This window comes from Monodelphis domestica, chromosome 1 (genome assembly GCF_027887165.1).
Source record: "Monodelphis domestica isolate mMonDom1 chromosome 1, mMonDom1.pri, whole genome shotgun sequence".
NCBI classification, from domain to species: domain Eukaryota; kingdom Metazoa; phylum Chordata; class Mammalia; order Didelphimorphia; family Didelphidae; genus Monodelphis; species Monodelphis domestica.
The window spans coordinates 346,576,922-346,590,664 of record NC_077227.1 but is presented as its reverse complement, the minus strand read 5'-3'; the positions used below and the strand labels follow the sequence as shown (position 1 = coordinate 346,590,664).

At 35.4% G+C, this 13,743-nt stretch overlaps 1 protein-coding gene across 2 annotated transcripts in view; it reads left to right on the top strand.

Annotated features, from left to right (window-relative positions):
* The first annotated feature begins 1,908 nt into the window (after nucleotides 1-1,908).
* Nucleotides 1,909-13,743, top strand: part of PRELID2 (PRELI domain containing 2) — a 95,952-nt gene continuing 84,117 nt past the window's right edge. For both annotated transcript variants that reach the window (XR_001626560.2, XM_007473825.3), the window contains exon 1: nucleotides 1,909-2,124. Coding sequence is in view for 1 of the 2 variants with exons in the window: in XM_007473825.3 (XP_007473887.1) it covers nucleotides 2,050-2,124 (75 nt within the window). In the remaining variant the exon portion in view is untranslated. The remainder of the gene's footprint in view (nucleotides 2,125-13,743) is intronic.

Below are 13,743 nucleotides of genomic sequence, written 5' to 3'. Positions count from 1 at the left end.
CCCACATTTTATAGAGGAAATTGAAGTCTTTAGAGATGACATAGTTACCCAGATAAGTGCTGACAAAGCTGGGTTTCAAATTCTGTTCCTTTAACTCCAAATTCAGAAGCTACTCTTTCCATTATTTCATGCTGCAGTCACAATCTCTCCTTCCCTTGTATTTCTCTTAGCATTTTGCCTGGTCCTCTCTCTTTTAAAGTTCATTAAATTTTTTCTTATATTGTATTTATGTTGTGTTTATTCTGAACTAATATATTATAAATTATTTGCAAGCAGGATCTATTATATCTATTATGGTATAGAACCTTGCACATTATAGGTGTTTAATAAAATGTATGTTAGTTTGAGTTGTGTACCCTGTACATTCTACCTGTCATAGCTAGTTAAATTCATCATGACAACTTCTAAAATATGACATGAAACATGTTTCCTGAAATAGGAATTATAGATATAGAGTTGGAAGGGACCTTAGAGACTATTCAAACCCCTTCATTTCATTAGAAGAGGAAATTAGAGCTCAGGGAAGTTGTAACTTGTCCAGTGATAGCACTTGAATAGAGGCAGCATCCAAGAATACGTGTATTGTCTACTCTGCTGGCTGCTTTCAAAGGGTCACTATTTGCCCTTCCTTCCTTCATTCTCCATGCCTAGTTCCTAATCTGTGTACTTGTTGTCCCTTCTCTCCCCACCCCCTTAGGGTTGTTTCATTTTCTGTTTTTTATCTCCAGTATCTACTATTTTCTGTTTTTTTATCTCCAGTATCTACTATTAGGGCTTAATTAATATTTGTTGAGTTGAATGGATTTAGATATAAACTGCTCTTTGTGGAAATGAAAGTTTGGTACTAAAACAATTTGTTTTTTCCTTAGCAATGAAGACAACCACATAAAAATCAGTCCTGCCTGGGTTGGAGGAGGGCTTCTTTTTCACTTTTCTTCAACTGTTTTGCTTCCAATAGATAAACTAAGAGGAATATGGGGACTCCTGGTAATGGTAGGATGTATTTTGAGGAGATGGTGGGGCAAAGAGTTATGTGTCTTTGATTTTGACTTTTGGGGAATGCTTTTCCTCTGTTTTTCATTTTGATCTGATCAAGAATTCTGCTCTTTCCCTCTCATAGAACCATGACGGCAGGACTAGACCAAGTACTTCATATGACACATCTACTTCCATTAGATACAGTTCTCTGCCTTTGTGTTCCACATTCCTCTGGGTAGATTGATTCCATTTTTTCATGAGGAAGGAGAGAGCTAGTTTCATGGGATAGTGAACAATGTGTTGGATTTGGAGAAGAGGAGTGAATCTGAATTCTGGATCTATTCTTTATTTTCTGTGTGACTTCTGGCAAGCCCCAATTTCCTTAACTAGAAAAATAAAGAGTTTGGACTAGATGACCTCAGAGGTTCTTTCCAGCTCTAATTTCAGGAAGCATTTGTTGCTCTGGGGTTCTTTCTCCTTTATCCTCTCCTTGTCCCAGTTCTCATCCTTTTCCTCTCTCCTCCTCCTCCCTCTTTCCTTTTTTTTCTCTTTCCCTACTCTCCTACTTTTTATTTCCTGTGCCCCGTAGACCGTGGTCATCATAGGGCTTGTGTGAGGGTGGTATACCCATCCATCATTCCATCCCAGACTGCTTATACCATTAACAATCCTATTAAGTGGGACAGCAGCTACAAAGAGCAAGTTCTGTTTGCAGTCTGAGAGAAGAAAAGAATTAGGAGCGGCAGGGGGTTCTGTTCTCTTGGCCCAGAGAGTTAGGGTTTAGGGAAAAGCAAAAATCCCCCTAATCCCGATTTCAGTTCTTTGGCCAGCCTTCTCCAGCTTCAGCCAAAGGGGAGGACCTGCAACGAAGTGTTTCTCTGAGGAACCAATAAAGTTTTAGAAGTTTGAAAAGGCGGAAAAAAAACCCCGAACTCTATCAGCCACTAGCGTGGCTGTGCCTGCAGGCTTAGACTCTGAGCCCGGGAGGCTTGTGAACAGTCAGACAGGCTGGGCCTGTGGGGCTCAGAGAAGGACCGACTGGTTGGCCTGGAGGGACCATCCTCTGCAGAAATGGGAGTCACTGTGGATGTGCACCAAGTGTACAGATATCCATTTGAGCAAGTAGTATCCAGCTTCCTCAGAAAGGTAAAGAAGTAGCAATTCTTGTTCTTTTGATTCTTTGTCCTCACTTGGACTATGTATGGTTGTTTTCCTGCCTGCTCTAACACTTAGTAGCTGTGAGACCGAGGGCAAGTCCACACTCTTGCCAATCGTTCCCTGCCTTCCTCCCCTAACTGAACTGTCAGGTAGAGAGGACTGGGAGATGCTGTTCCCCTTTCGCTTCTTTCTGAGACTGGAAGTGATCATTCCCTTCTGGGAAATGTCATTGCACTTCGACTGTGCCTCATAGAGACTTTCATATTCTACACTGTATGGTATATTTACCTATATGTCTTATTTTTAAGTTTAGACTAAATTCTCTGAGATGGGGATAGTGTCTTTAGGAGTTGTTGCTTAATGAGCAAATGAATGAACGGGAGAGAAAACTCCTAAGGTTTTCGCTCTTTGCCCCACCTGCTGGAGTTTTTTTTTTTTTTTAACTTATGAGTCTTCCTTCTCCCACGAAACTTTTTGAGGAGAGACTTCTGAGGGCTCTCTGGGAAGTTGGAGCCTATAAAACAACTTTCTTGGGAAGCAACAGGAAATAAAAGGAATGCTTGAATGGTTGTTACTTTTTGCACTCACTTGCCAATGTGTAAGACAAGAGGAGATGAATGAGTCATAGGATTTAGAGTTGGAAGGGACCTTAGAAGTGATATCATGAAATCCTTTCATTTTGCTTTTCTGTCCTACATTCTTTACTAACCCTCCATTCAGGAGTCCAGTCAAAGCTTCTATAAAGGACAACAGTTACCTTAGTCTGCCATCACGTTCCCAAGGTTACCACTCCTCTCTATGTGTTGAGTACATGTATTGGATATAAGTTTCTTGAGAGCATGAACACCCTTTCTTTTGCATTTGTGTTTTCAGCACATAACATAGTGCTTTGCACATAATGCATATTTAGTGAATAATTTTTCTTTTATTCACTCATTTGTAGAATGAGGCACTGAGAGGTTAAGTAAAGTCAAAAGATCACTTTGTGGCAAAACGAGGCTTCAGTTAAGATACAATTCAATTCAGTTAAAGAAGCATCAAGTGCCTATTATAATCCATACATTTTGCCAGGTGCTGGGGATACACAGAAAAAACTAAACCATTCCCATAGGTCTGGCCATGTTACACCACCCTTCCTTCTTTGATTCAGCTCAACAAACTCCAGTGGTACTCTCATTTCCAAGATCAAATACAAAATTCTCTGGTTGTTGTTTAAAGCCCATCAGACTTAACTCTCACCTTTCTAGTCTTCTTACCCCCCCCCCCCTTTCCTGCCATATCCTCTTTGATCCAATGATATTGGTCTTTTGACTTTTCTATGAATAAGACACAGCATCTCTCAGCTTCAGCATTTCCTCTGGTTGTCCTCCATGTTCTTTCTCCTCAGCTCTCTACTTATTGCTTTCCCTGGCTTCCTTCATTTCCTAAATAAAATTCCACCTTTCACTGTAAACCTTTCTAAACTCCATTCAGTGTCTTCTGAAAAATTTTTTCCTACTTATTCTGTATACAGATCATGTGTACATAAGTTAATTTTTTTTTGTCTCCAGGGACTGTCTTTTTCTATCCAACACCTGGCACTTGGTTCTTATTTGCTAATCGACTGACTACCCCCAAAGACCTCAACCTTTTAAAAAAATTATTTATCTTTTAAAATTCTTACCTTCCATCTTAGAAACAATACTGTGTAATGATTCTAAGGCAGAAGAGCAGTAAGGGCTAAGCAATGGGTGTTAAGTGACTTGCCCAGGGTCACACAGCTAGGACGTATCTGAAGCCAAATTTGATCCGAGGATCTCCCATCTCTAAACCTGAGATTTCAATCCACTGAGACACTTAGCTGCTCTTCAAACTTTTTTTTTCTGAACCCTTACCTTCCTTATTAGAATCAATACTGTGATTTGGTTCCAAGTTAGAAGAGTGGTAAGGACGAGTCAATAGAGGTTAAGTGACTTGCCCAGGGTAGTAGCATAGCTAGGAAGTGTCCTAGGCCAGATATAAACCCAGGATCTGGTTCTCAATCAATTGAGCCACCTAGCTGCCCTCTTGGACCTTAATCTTTTAGCAAGCATTTATTAAGTTCCTATTTTGTGTTTGACCCTGTGCTAAGCACTGGAAATGTATGTAACAATGTACAGATGAACAAAATGGAAGGTTATTTCATGCACAGGATGAATAGGGAATGGGAAAGGCCTCTGAAGAAGATAGGATTTGACTTGGGTCTTGAAGGAATCTTGAAAGTTAGGTAGAAAGAGTACATTTCAGGCTTGCAGGACAATGAGAGTTAGAAGATTGAGTGTTTGTGAGCAAGGACAATTAGGCTGATATAGCTGGCTTAAGAGGGGTGGAGGGGAGTATAATATAAGAAAATTAGAAAGGAATGAAGAGGCCAATTTGTGAAAGTTTTAAAATGCTAACCAAAGCATTTTATATTTGATCCTGGAATTTATAAGGAGCCATAGAGCTTAAGTAGTAGAAGTGACATTGAGAGACTTGCACTTTGTTTAGCAGCTTGAATGGAGAAATGGGGAGATACTTGAGACAGGGAGACCAATTAGAAACAATATTTTAATAGTTCTTTAATAGTTTTAGGCAATGAAGGGCTTGAATAGGGACTGTGACTGTGAGAATAGACACACAGAGATAAAGAAGAGAGATATTGTGAATATAGAAATGAAAAAATATGAAAAAAATTTATTCAGGGTTCTTTAAGGGTGTTATAATTTTAAATAATTTAATAATATTCCACATTCTTATTTTTGCTTTATTTTATAGAATGGATGCAAATCCTGATTTTTATTTTTTATTTTTATTTATTTATTTAAAAACCCTTAACTTCCAACTTGGAATCATTACTGTGTATTGGTTCCAAGGCAGAAGAGTGGTAACGGCTAGGCAATGGGAATTAAATGACTTGCCCAGGGTCACACAGCTAGGAAGTGTCTGAGGCCATATTTGAACCCAGGACCTCCCATCTCTGAGTCTTACTCTCAATCCACTGAGTCACCTAGCTGCCCCCAACTTTTGCTTTTTAGACAAACTTGATTCAGTAAATTATTTTTTTGTCTTTTAAAATTTTATGTAAGTCTTTTATTTTTACTTGATATATTTCTTGTAAACAACATTGTAGGTTTTTGTTTTCCAATTCTGCCATTCTTTCATTTTATTGGATTGTTTAATCCATTAATGGTTAATGTTATAATAATTAGATTTATGTTTTCTTCTATTTGTTTTTCAGTATTGCTTTTTTTGGAATTTTTTCTTTCCTTTTAAAAATTAATGCATTGTCTTATGTTAGTGTTACTTAAACTTTTTTGATGTAATCCTAGTCCTCACAGACTTTCTTGCTCTTCACCCCTCCCATTTTAACCTAGTTTAAAAAGTTTTATTTTGTTATTTAATTTCTTTTTCCAATTAAAAATTTTTATTTCTCTATGTCTCACTTGATCCATCCATCCCTACTTGGTATCATCCTATATCTCTCCCTTTTGTGGCTAAATTTCTAGAGGTGATCTATAATTGGTGAGCTACCACTTCTCCTTTTCACTTTCTTTTTAACTCTCAGTAGTCAGATTTCTAACTTCATCATTCAATTTAAACTGCCTTCTCCAAAATTACCAATCTCTATCCTTACTCCTTTTGACTACTTGGCAGCTCTTGACACTGTTGACAATCCTCTTCATCTTGACACTCTCTTCTATTTAGGTTTTAGTGACAATATTTCAGTTCTGCTCTCTGATTTCTTCTCAGTTTCTTTTGCTGGATTTTAATCCAGGTCACTAACTGTAGATGACCCACAGGTCCTGGGCCTATTTCTCTTCTCCCTTTATAAGATTTCATTTGGTGATTTCAAAAGATCTTAGAGATTGAATTATTAACTCTATGCCAATGATTCTCAATCTACTTCACCTAATCTTCAGACTTACACCTAGCTGTCATCTTTGAATCCTCATTCTCTCACCCCAAAAGACTTTTATTGACTCCTATACTATTATATTTTTTTCCCCTCTTATTTTTACCTTTCTCTCTTGCATAGTTTAATTTCTTTCCCCCTCTCCCTTTTTTTCACTACTTCTTTTGTTTTCTTGTGCCTTTCTCCTAGAAGGACTGCTTTGTACTTTTCTCCCAATTTGAATTATCTTCTTTGAACTTTCTTTGGCATTTCAACTCCCTCCCTTCTCTTTCATTCCTCAATTACTCTTTCTGATTCTCTCCCCACACATTTGCTGATGGGTATACCTTATGTCTTGCACTGCAAAGCTAAAGCAGATTCTTCTTGGTTTGGTTCTTGCATAAATATCTTTGGGAAGTGGGATAGAGGGAACAAGAATGGCTCTACCTGAGTTTTAGTATCCTTTATTTAAAAAGCCCCACAAAACTCTTGCTTTCTGTCTTAGTAACAACTCTAAGACTGAGGGGCAAGTAGTAGGCTGCTTTTTAGGTGGAAAAAGTGGCAGTATTTAGATAGTGTTAGTAGGCTTTATGGAAGGAAGGGTTTCTAATATGGTTCCAGGCATAATCCTGTGTTATTTTGTGCATTCCTTTTAGGATTAGCATTTTCTAGTATTAGTTCATAAAGCTTTTACTTTGATGTGATTCTTGTTTTCTTGTCCTGGGAATTTATTTTCTTTTTCTGGCACATAATTCCCAGTTTGAGTTTTTTTTTACATGTCCTTTATAGAGATTATGGCAAACCAAACCTGAATGAAAAGATCAAACATGTAAAAACTGGGTGTTAGAAATAGAAACAGCTAATTTAGTTCTTAGTCTCTTAATATTAGTTCAGGACCCAACAGAGACTGATGTCAAGAAAGCCAAATCTCTTCCTATCCACCACCCTCAATCATGAAATAGTATTTCATATCCAAATCCCTCTCTTTCCATCCCCCTAGCTTCCCTTTCTCCATAATTAATTTTAAGTTAGGTTTCTATATAAGCAGGAAGAAATGACGCAGATATGTATATTATTGGATAAACTCTATGGGCTGTCTATTCAGATGAATGTCGAAGTCTGAGCAATAAAAATTTTTTTATTCATTTGGTTTTTCCTCTGTGAAGAAACAGGCCAAACTTTTGGGTAATTAGAGGTCTCTTCCAGGAGGTTCTACAATGTCTTGGGATTTGATGTAATCAACACAAACATTCAAAAAAATAGAAAATTCTGAAGTACCTCAACAACTTCTTGGAATCCTTGCTAAATCTGGATTCTGCACTGGATTTCCTTTCACAACAATAAAAACCCTTGTTGAGCATACACTTGCCAACTTTATACCTTGCCTGATTTAGAGGTCTTTGAACAGGGTTATTTTTATTATTAAGTTTTCCAAGGAATCCCAAATGATCTTGATAAATAGATAAGCGACACCTTATTCTAAAAGATCCTATAAAACAATGATTTTAATGCTCTTAAAAATAATCTGTAAATAAGCATTTTATACAGCATATTCCAAAAGTCTTAGTGCAAAATTAAGCCATTTTGGAACAGCCATTTTCTATATTTTCAGTCATTTGAAATGGTAAAGATATGATCCTTTGTTAAATATAATTTTCAGAAACCTACTATCATCAAGAATACCTTCAACTCATAAACCTTCCTAAAGATTTGATATAGATGTAAGAGAGAGGGCACATAGGTCAGTAAGTGTCAATGTTTTCTTGGACACTTTTTTTTTGGTAGCAATAGAGTCTGAGATTTTTCTCCACACTTTTAGTATCTTTCCTACATGAAGATATATTGTAAATCATTTCTTCTGTACTCTCACAACTATCACCATAGCACAGATTTATATATATATATATATATATATATATATATATATATATATATATATATATATATATATATATACTAGGTCCAATCTGACTGTTTTCTTCTATTTAGTGTCATTTCTTCTTCTGTAACATTTTCTGCAAAGTTTTTTTTTATCAAGCAAGATTGAATAAACCTTGATATTCAGATTTCATCTGATTAGAGGGGGGAGCAAAAACTCCCAAAGATTCTATTTAAGGAGGGCACTCTGGTCAGCTGTTTCTTCATTTCTTACTTTTCTGGTCTCCTTTAGACTTTTCTATATCATAACTTCACTTGCCTGGTCCCTTTGCCCCACTTTCTACTTCCTTTTTTTGTGTTGTCTCCCTTATGCAAACTTCTTATGGACAAGGACTATCTTTCTGATTCTTATTTGTATCTCTAGTGCTTATCATAGCACATAAGAGGGTCTTAGTAAATGTTTATTGATGGATATTTTGCCTAACTTTCTTTAACACAATGCTTGGCATATAATAAGCACTTAATTTGTGCTTTTTGATTGATTTATTAAGACTGGTTTTATCTTCCATTGCTTCTCTCAACTTTATGAGACTGCTCATAATTATTTATCATCTTCTTTTGTCAGATTTTACAGTCTAGTTTACATTCTAGGCCGGTATTACCTTTGACAGCCATCTTTCCAACTGTTAAGTAAGTCAAATGTCTATTCAGGCACTTTCTGGTGTCTTTTAGTCTCCTTGTTGTAGCAATTAATTTATATTGACAGCTTCTGGTTGAAGTTATACTGAATGTTGATGTTATTTCTCTTGTCTAATTCAAATTTTTGATTTTCAATAGCTTATTTAAATAGTTTAGTTAATAGTTTATGGTGTTAAGCCCTTTAAAATATAGATGATATATTTTACTCATTATTCATCTTTATTATAAAATTTGGTTGAACCTGAGATAAGTCCATGACCAGACTGTTTATATGTAATTGCCCCAGTGATCACTCATATTGCCTTTTTCTTTTACACTGTTTTAATGTAGTCAGTTTTATTCTTTATAATATTATTTAATGCTCATTTTGTTCAATACCTAACAAAATTCTATTTTTTTAAAAAGAAAGTATTCATGAAATAGACATAAGTTCTCTAACTTTTCTGTTATGGACTCATTTGATAATCTGATAAAATTTATGGGCCCCTTCTCCGAATAATGTTTTTTAAAAAATTGAACTAAATTTTTTCCCAGATTGCATGCTGATATAGTTTTCAATAATTGCTTTCTGACATTCTTTGATCCACATCCCTTCTTCTTCCCTAAGACAGCAGGCAATATGGTATAAGTTATACATGTTAGTATATATGATACACATTTCCATATTCATTGTGTTGTGAAAAAAACATATCACTTACATTAGAGAAAAATTCATAGAGGAAATTAAATTTAAAAATGATATGCTTCGAAATACATTCAGACTCCATCAATTTCTTCTATAGCAGTTGGATAGCCTTCATCACAAGTCCTTGGAGTTGTTTTGAATCCTTGCATTGCTGCTAAAAGTTGTTATCCACAATTGATTGTCATACATTATTACTGATCCTGTGTACAACATTTTCCTTGTTCTATTCACTTCACTTTGCATCACTTTATATTAATCTTTCTAGATTTTTTTGGTGGTCATTTTGTTCATAATTTCTTATGGCATAACAATATTCCACTACAATCATATACCGTGATTTGTTCAGCCGTTCCCCAATTGATAGACATCCTTTCAATGTCCAATTCATTGCCATTACAAAAATCTGCTATAAATATTTTTGGGCAAGTAGTTCCTTTGTCCCTATCTTTGATCTCTTTGGGATGCCAACCTAGAAGTGGTATTCCTGGATCAAATAATGTTTTTAAGCACGCAAAGTGATATATCATCAGGTTACAAAGGAAGCTAATTATACTGAAGTGCAGTTATAAAAATGTTAAACTAGTTCATTGCCCTTGGGTTAGGAATCCCTAATGAAAGAGAAATAAGGGTCTTATGTAATCTACAAGTCTTTGGTCTCATTTATTTTTCTAGGATCATACTTTCTTATATATTTCTTCCCATCATTAACTTTCCCCCCTTTTGTACTGTGGTTCAAAGTTTAAGTTGATTACATTTGAAAAATGTTATCAAGTTCTGTATAAAGTTTCTCTATTATTTTTGTCTTCAGCAATTGATATTGTAACCAAAAGTTTTTTTTTCTTGTCTGTCTTTTCTTTTTTGCAAGAACAATAATTACAAATAACTGCAAGGTAGGTAGAGAAGGAGTGCACTAGCTATTGGAGGTGGGGAGTTTAGGAAAAGTTTCATATAGAAAGGGATGTGTAAGTTGTGTCTTTAAAGAATATAGGTATACTTTGAGGTGGTAACGAGGAGAAAGCACATAAATTTCAGATTTGGGACAAAGGCAGAATGAGGAAATTGACTGGAATACCACAGAAATAGGGATATAGATTAACGTGCAACATTTAATGTTTCCATTTTTCCTATTTGTATCACTAATAATACTAAATACAATGCTTATAAATACTTCCTAATTGCTTTCCCATTCATTCAGTGAATCTAGAATAATATTGTAGATTGGATAAAGGCCATGAAGCTTTTTATTTTTTAAATCCTTATATTCTATCTTGGAATCAATACTGTGTATTGGTTCCAAGGCAGAAGAGTGGTAAGGGCTAGGCAATGGGGGTTAAATGACTTGCCCAGGGTCACACAGCATGGAAGTGTCTGAGGCCAGATTTGAACATTGGACTTCCCATCTCTAGGCCTAGCTCTCAATTCACTGAGCTACCTAGGTGCCCCCCAAGTCATGAAGCTTTGAAAGCTTAACAGCAGTTTATATTTTATTCCAGGGGAATAGGGATCCACTGCAGCTCATTGAGTAGAAGAGTGATGTGATCAAATGTCTATTTAGGAAAATCCCTTTGGCAGCTGTGTGGAATATAGATCAAAGTCTGGAGAGACTTGATAGAAAAGCAATTAGGAAGTCACTGAAATAATTTAGATAAGAAGACAATGAAACCTGAATAAAGATGGATGCTATTGTAAGGGTTAAATTAGGAGTTTTGACAAAATAAGAGAGCAGTTTTTAATAATTTAAGTTTTAATGAGAATAGTAGAGTTGTAAATTAATATTATCCCCTTAAGCCAGAGAAAAGAAAACTTCTAGTAGCTTTCAACAATGAACAATTTAGTTTAATTAAAATAGAGATAGTAAAAGAATATAGTAAAATAAATATAGTAAAGGAGAGAAATATAGGAAAGAGGTAGAGAAAGAAAATTTCCTAATGTCTATACTAGTTATCCTATAAATACCTATAACTACCTATAATTACCATCTAAAACTGTTTATATCTATCTATAATAACAACCACTAACAACAACTACCCCCCCAAATTCCAACTCAATCCAGTTTAATCAAAACCAACCCAATCAGTGTTTAATCTAACCCCAATTAGGTCTTTCAATGAAGACCAGTTACCTTCCAAAAAATTCAAGAAAGGAAAAAAACCTAACAGCCCAAACCAAAAGCCAGCCCCCCCCACCCCCTCCCGCCAAACCAAAAAAACCTCTAAAGGCTAAAGCCAAAATAGCCCTGTCACTAAGCTCAGGCCCGCCTTTATTTTACATCCACCAAAAACAACACACTTCCAGCAGCCAACTTCCCTGCAACTGCCAGCCCTGTCAACAAATGCCAGCCCAGCCAACTGATGCTGGCCCCCTTTTATATTCTTCTCTACTTCACTTCATGTCTCTATGGTTTCTACTTCCTATAACTGTGGGCTGGTTAATCCCCACACATCTCTTGTAAGAGGACCTCCAGGTCCCCCATTAAATTAAAAAAGGAATAAAGAATTCCTTTTTACACTATAAAAATAGAGAGGAGGGGTTAGAGTGGATAGTTGTGGAATTAGAAATGATATGATTTGGCAACTTCTGAGATAGCTAGGTGGTGTGAAGGAGATTTAGGATTTGAAGATACTGCTCAGTTTATAAACTTGTGAGATTGGAAGATGTGGTATCTTAAAAAAAATAGTAGATGCTTATTGAGTTGGATTATTGAATTATGTTGAATTGAGTTTCATTCAAAGAATGTCAGACTAGAAATAAAGAAGCTTAAGTAAAGCTTTTTGAAAATTGAGGGATTCTTCAGAAATGTAAATCATTAATACACCTAATTTGTTTTTGCTAGTGAGGAGTTTTTTACATGGGATTGTATTTTAACTTAAAAGGTGATGAATTAAAGCATAACCATTATATAGTGTGTAATTAGAGTGTGTGTTCCTTATAGTTAAAAATATCTGCATATTCTCTGGGGAATTTCCTGTTCTTTCCTCATTTCTATGTCATTTCTGTTCTAGTTCAGTAGAATCTATTGCTATTGAAGGTGAAAACATGGGTTGGATTCCTTTGTTAGCTAGGTAGCTTTGCTTTCTTCCACAAGTACAGGTTATACTCCCAAAGTAGGCCAATCATTTTCAGAATGTGTCTGCCTGATAACAAAAACATTTGGGAGACAGAATTATCCAAATCTCTACCCATTCCTTGAAACAATGATAAAAGCAAAGCACATGGTAATAAATATAGATGAAATATTTATTCTTCTTTTTCCTTGCCTTGGCCAATGTACAATCTTGTAAAACTTCCTCATGGCTTTCTTGTACAAAGTCTATTCTTCAGTCTCTTTTTTTTAAAGCATCCTAGCAGTTATCATTGTCTCTTCTTGGGGGGAATTAGTTTATCATTGGTTATTTAACTGTGGGCTATGGACCTTTTGTTGGGATTGGGGAAAAATGTTATTGTGAGACATCAGCACTTTGAAAGGGATTAATAAATAATCCATATATATCCCAAGAACCCACACACTAAAAATGTGTGTGACTAGGATAATAAATAAGCAAACATATCTTTTATAGACTGAATACATTATACATAAATACATCTAGATGCTATTGTCATTAATAAAATGCAAATTCATTGCAAAATATTGCTAAATCTATAGTGGCTTTTTACCTCTGTATATTTTCACATTTGGATCCTAATAGTATAATTTCTATTTTGTTTTGGGGTTGTGAATATTTTTGATTCTTGAAAGGTTCCTCTGACTTGAAATGTTTGGGAATCATCAATCTTAGTAGCTATTATATAGGATAAATTAGCAGCTACTTTTTTCTTTGCTTAGAAAAAAATTAACATAAATCAGTCATTCCTAGCTTGTGGACTGCTGACTCATGGAGACTAGGAAGCATTTGTATTATTTCAGGATATGGGAGTTTTGCTATAATCTGAAAGGATTCATTTGGAGTGGTAATTTCCTTGCGATTTGGTAAAAAACAAAACAAAACACTGAGTCAAGAGTCATGGATTATATAGTCCTGCTTCTACATATATGTATATCATGTATTCTTTTGAACAAGTCATACTTCCCTGAGCTCCTTATTTCCCATCTGTAAAATAAGAATAGTATTTTCATGACCTGAGAAGATTATTGTGAGACCCAAATGTAATAATACCAATTAATTTTCAATAGACATTCATTAAGTACTTATTGGGTGCGAGGCATTGTAAAAACAACTATATGGCTTTGTATAAATGCAGGGTGGCCTACTTTTATTTTTAGTGGGAAGTTTCCTATGAGGATTATATGAAAATATTGGCAACTAGGAGAATAATATTTGTACTTTGGGGAAGCTGATTTACCTTATCCTGGTGCTAGAAGTTCTGAAAATACTAAGCAAATTGTATTTTAAATAGTATCTTGTGCTATGGCTTCTGGTATGTTATTACCTCACAAGTCATAATATACTACTAT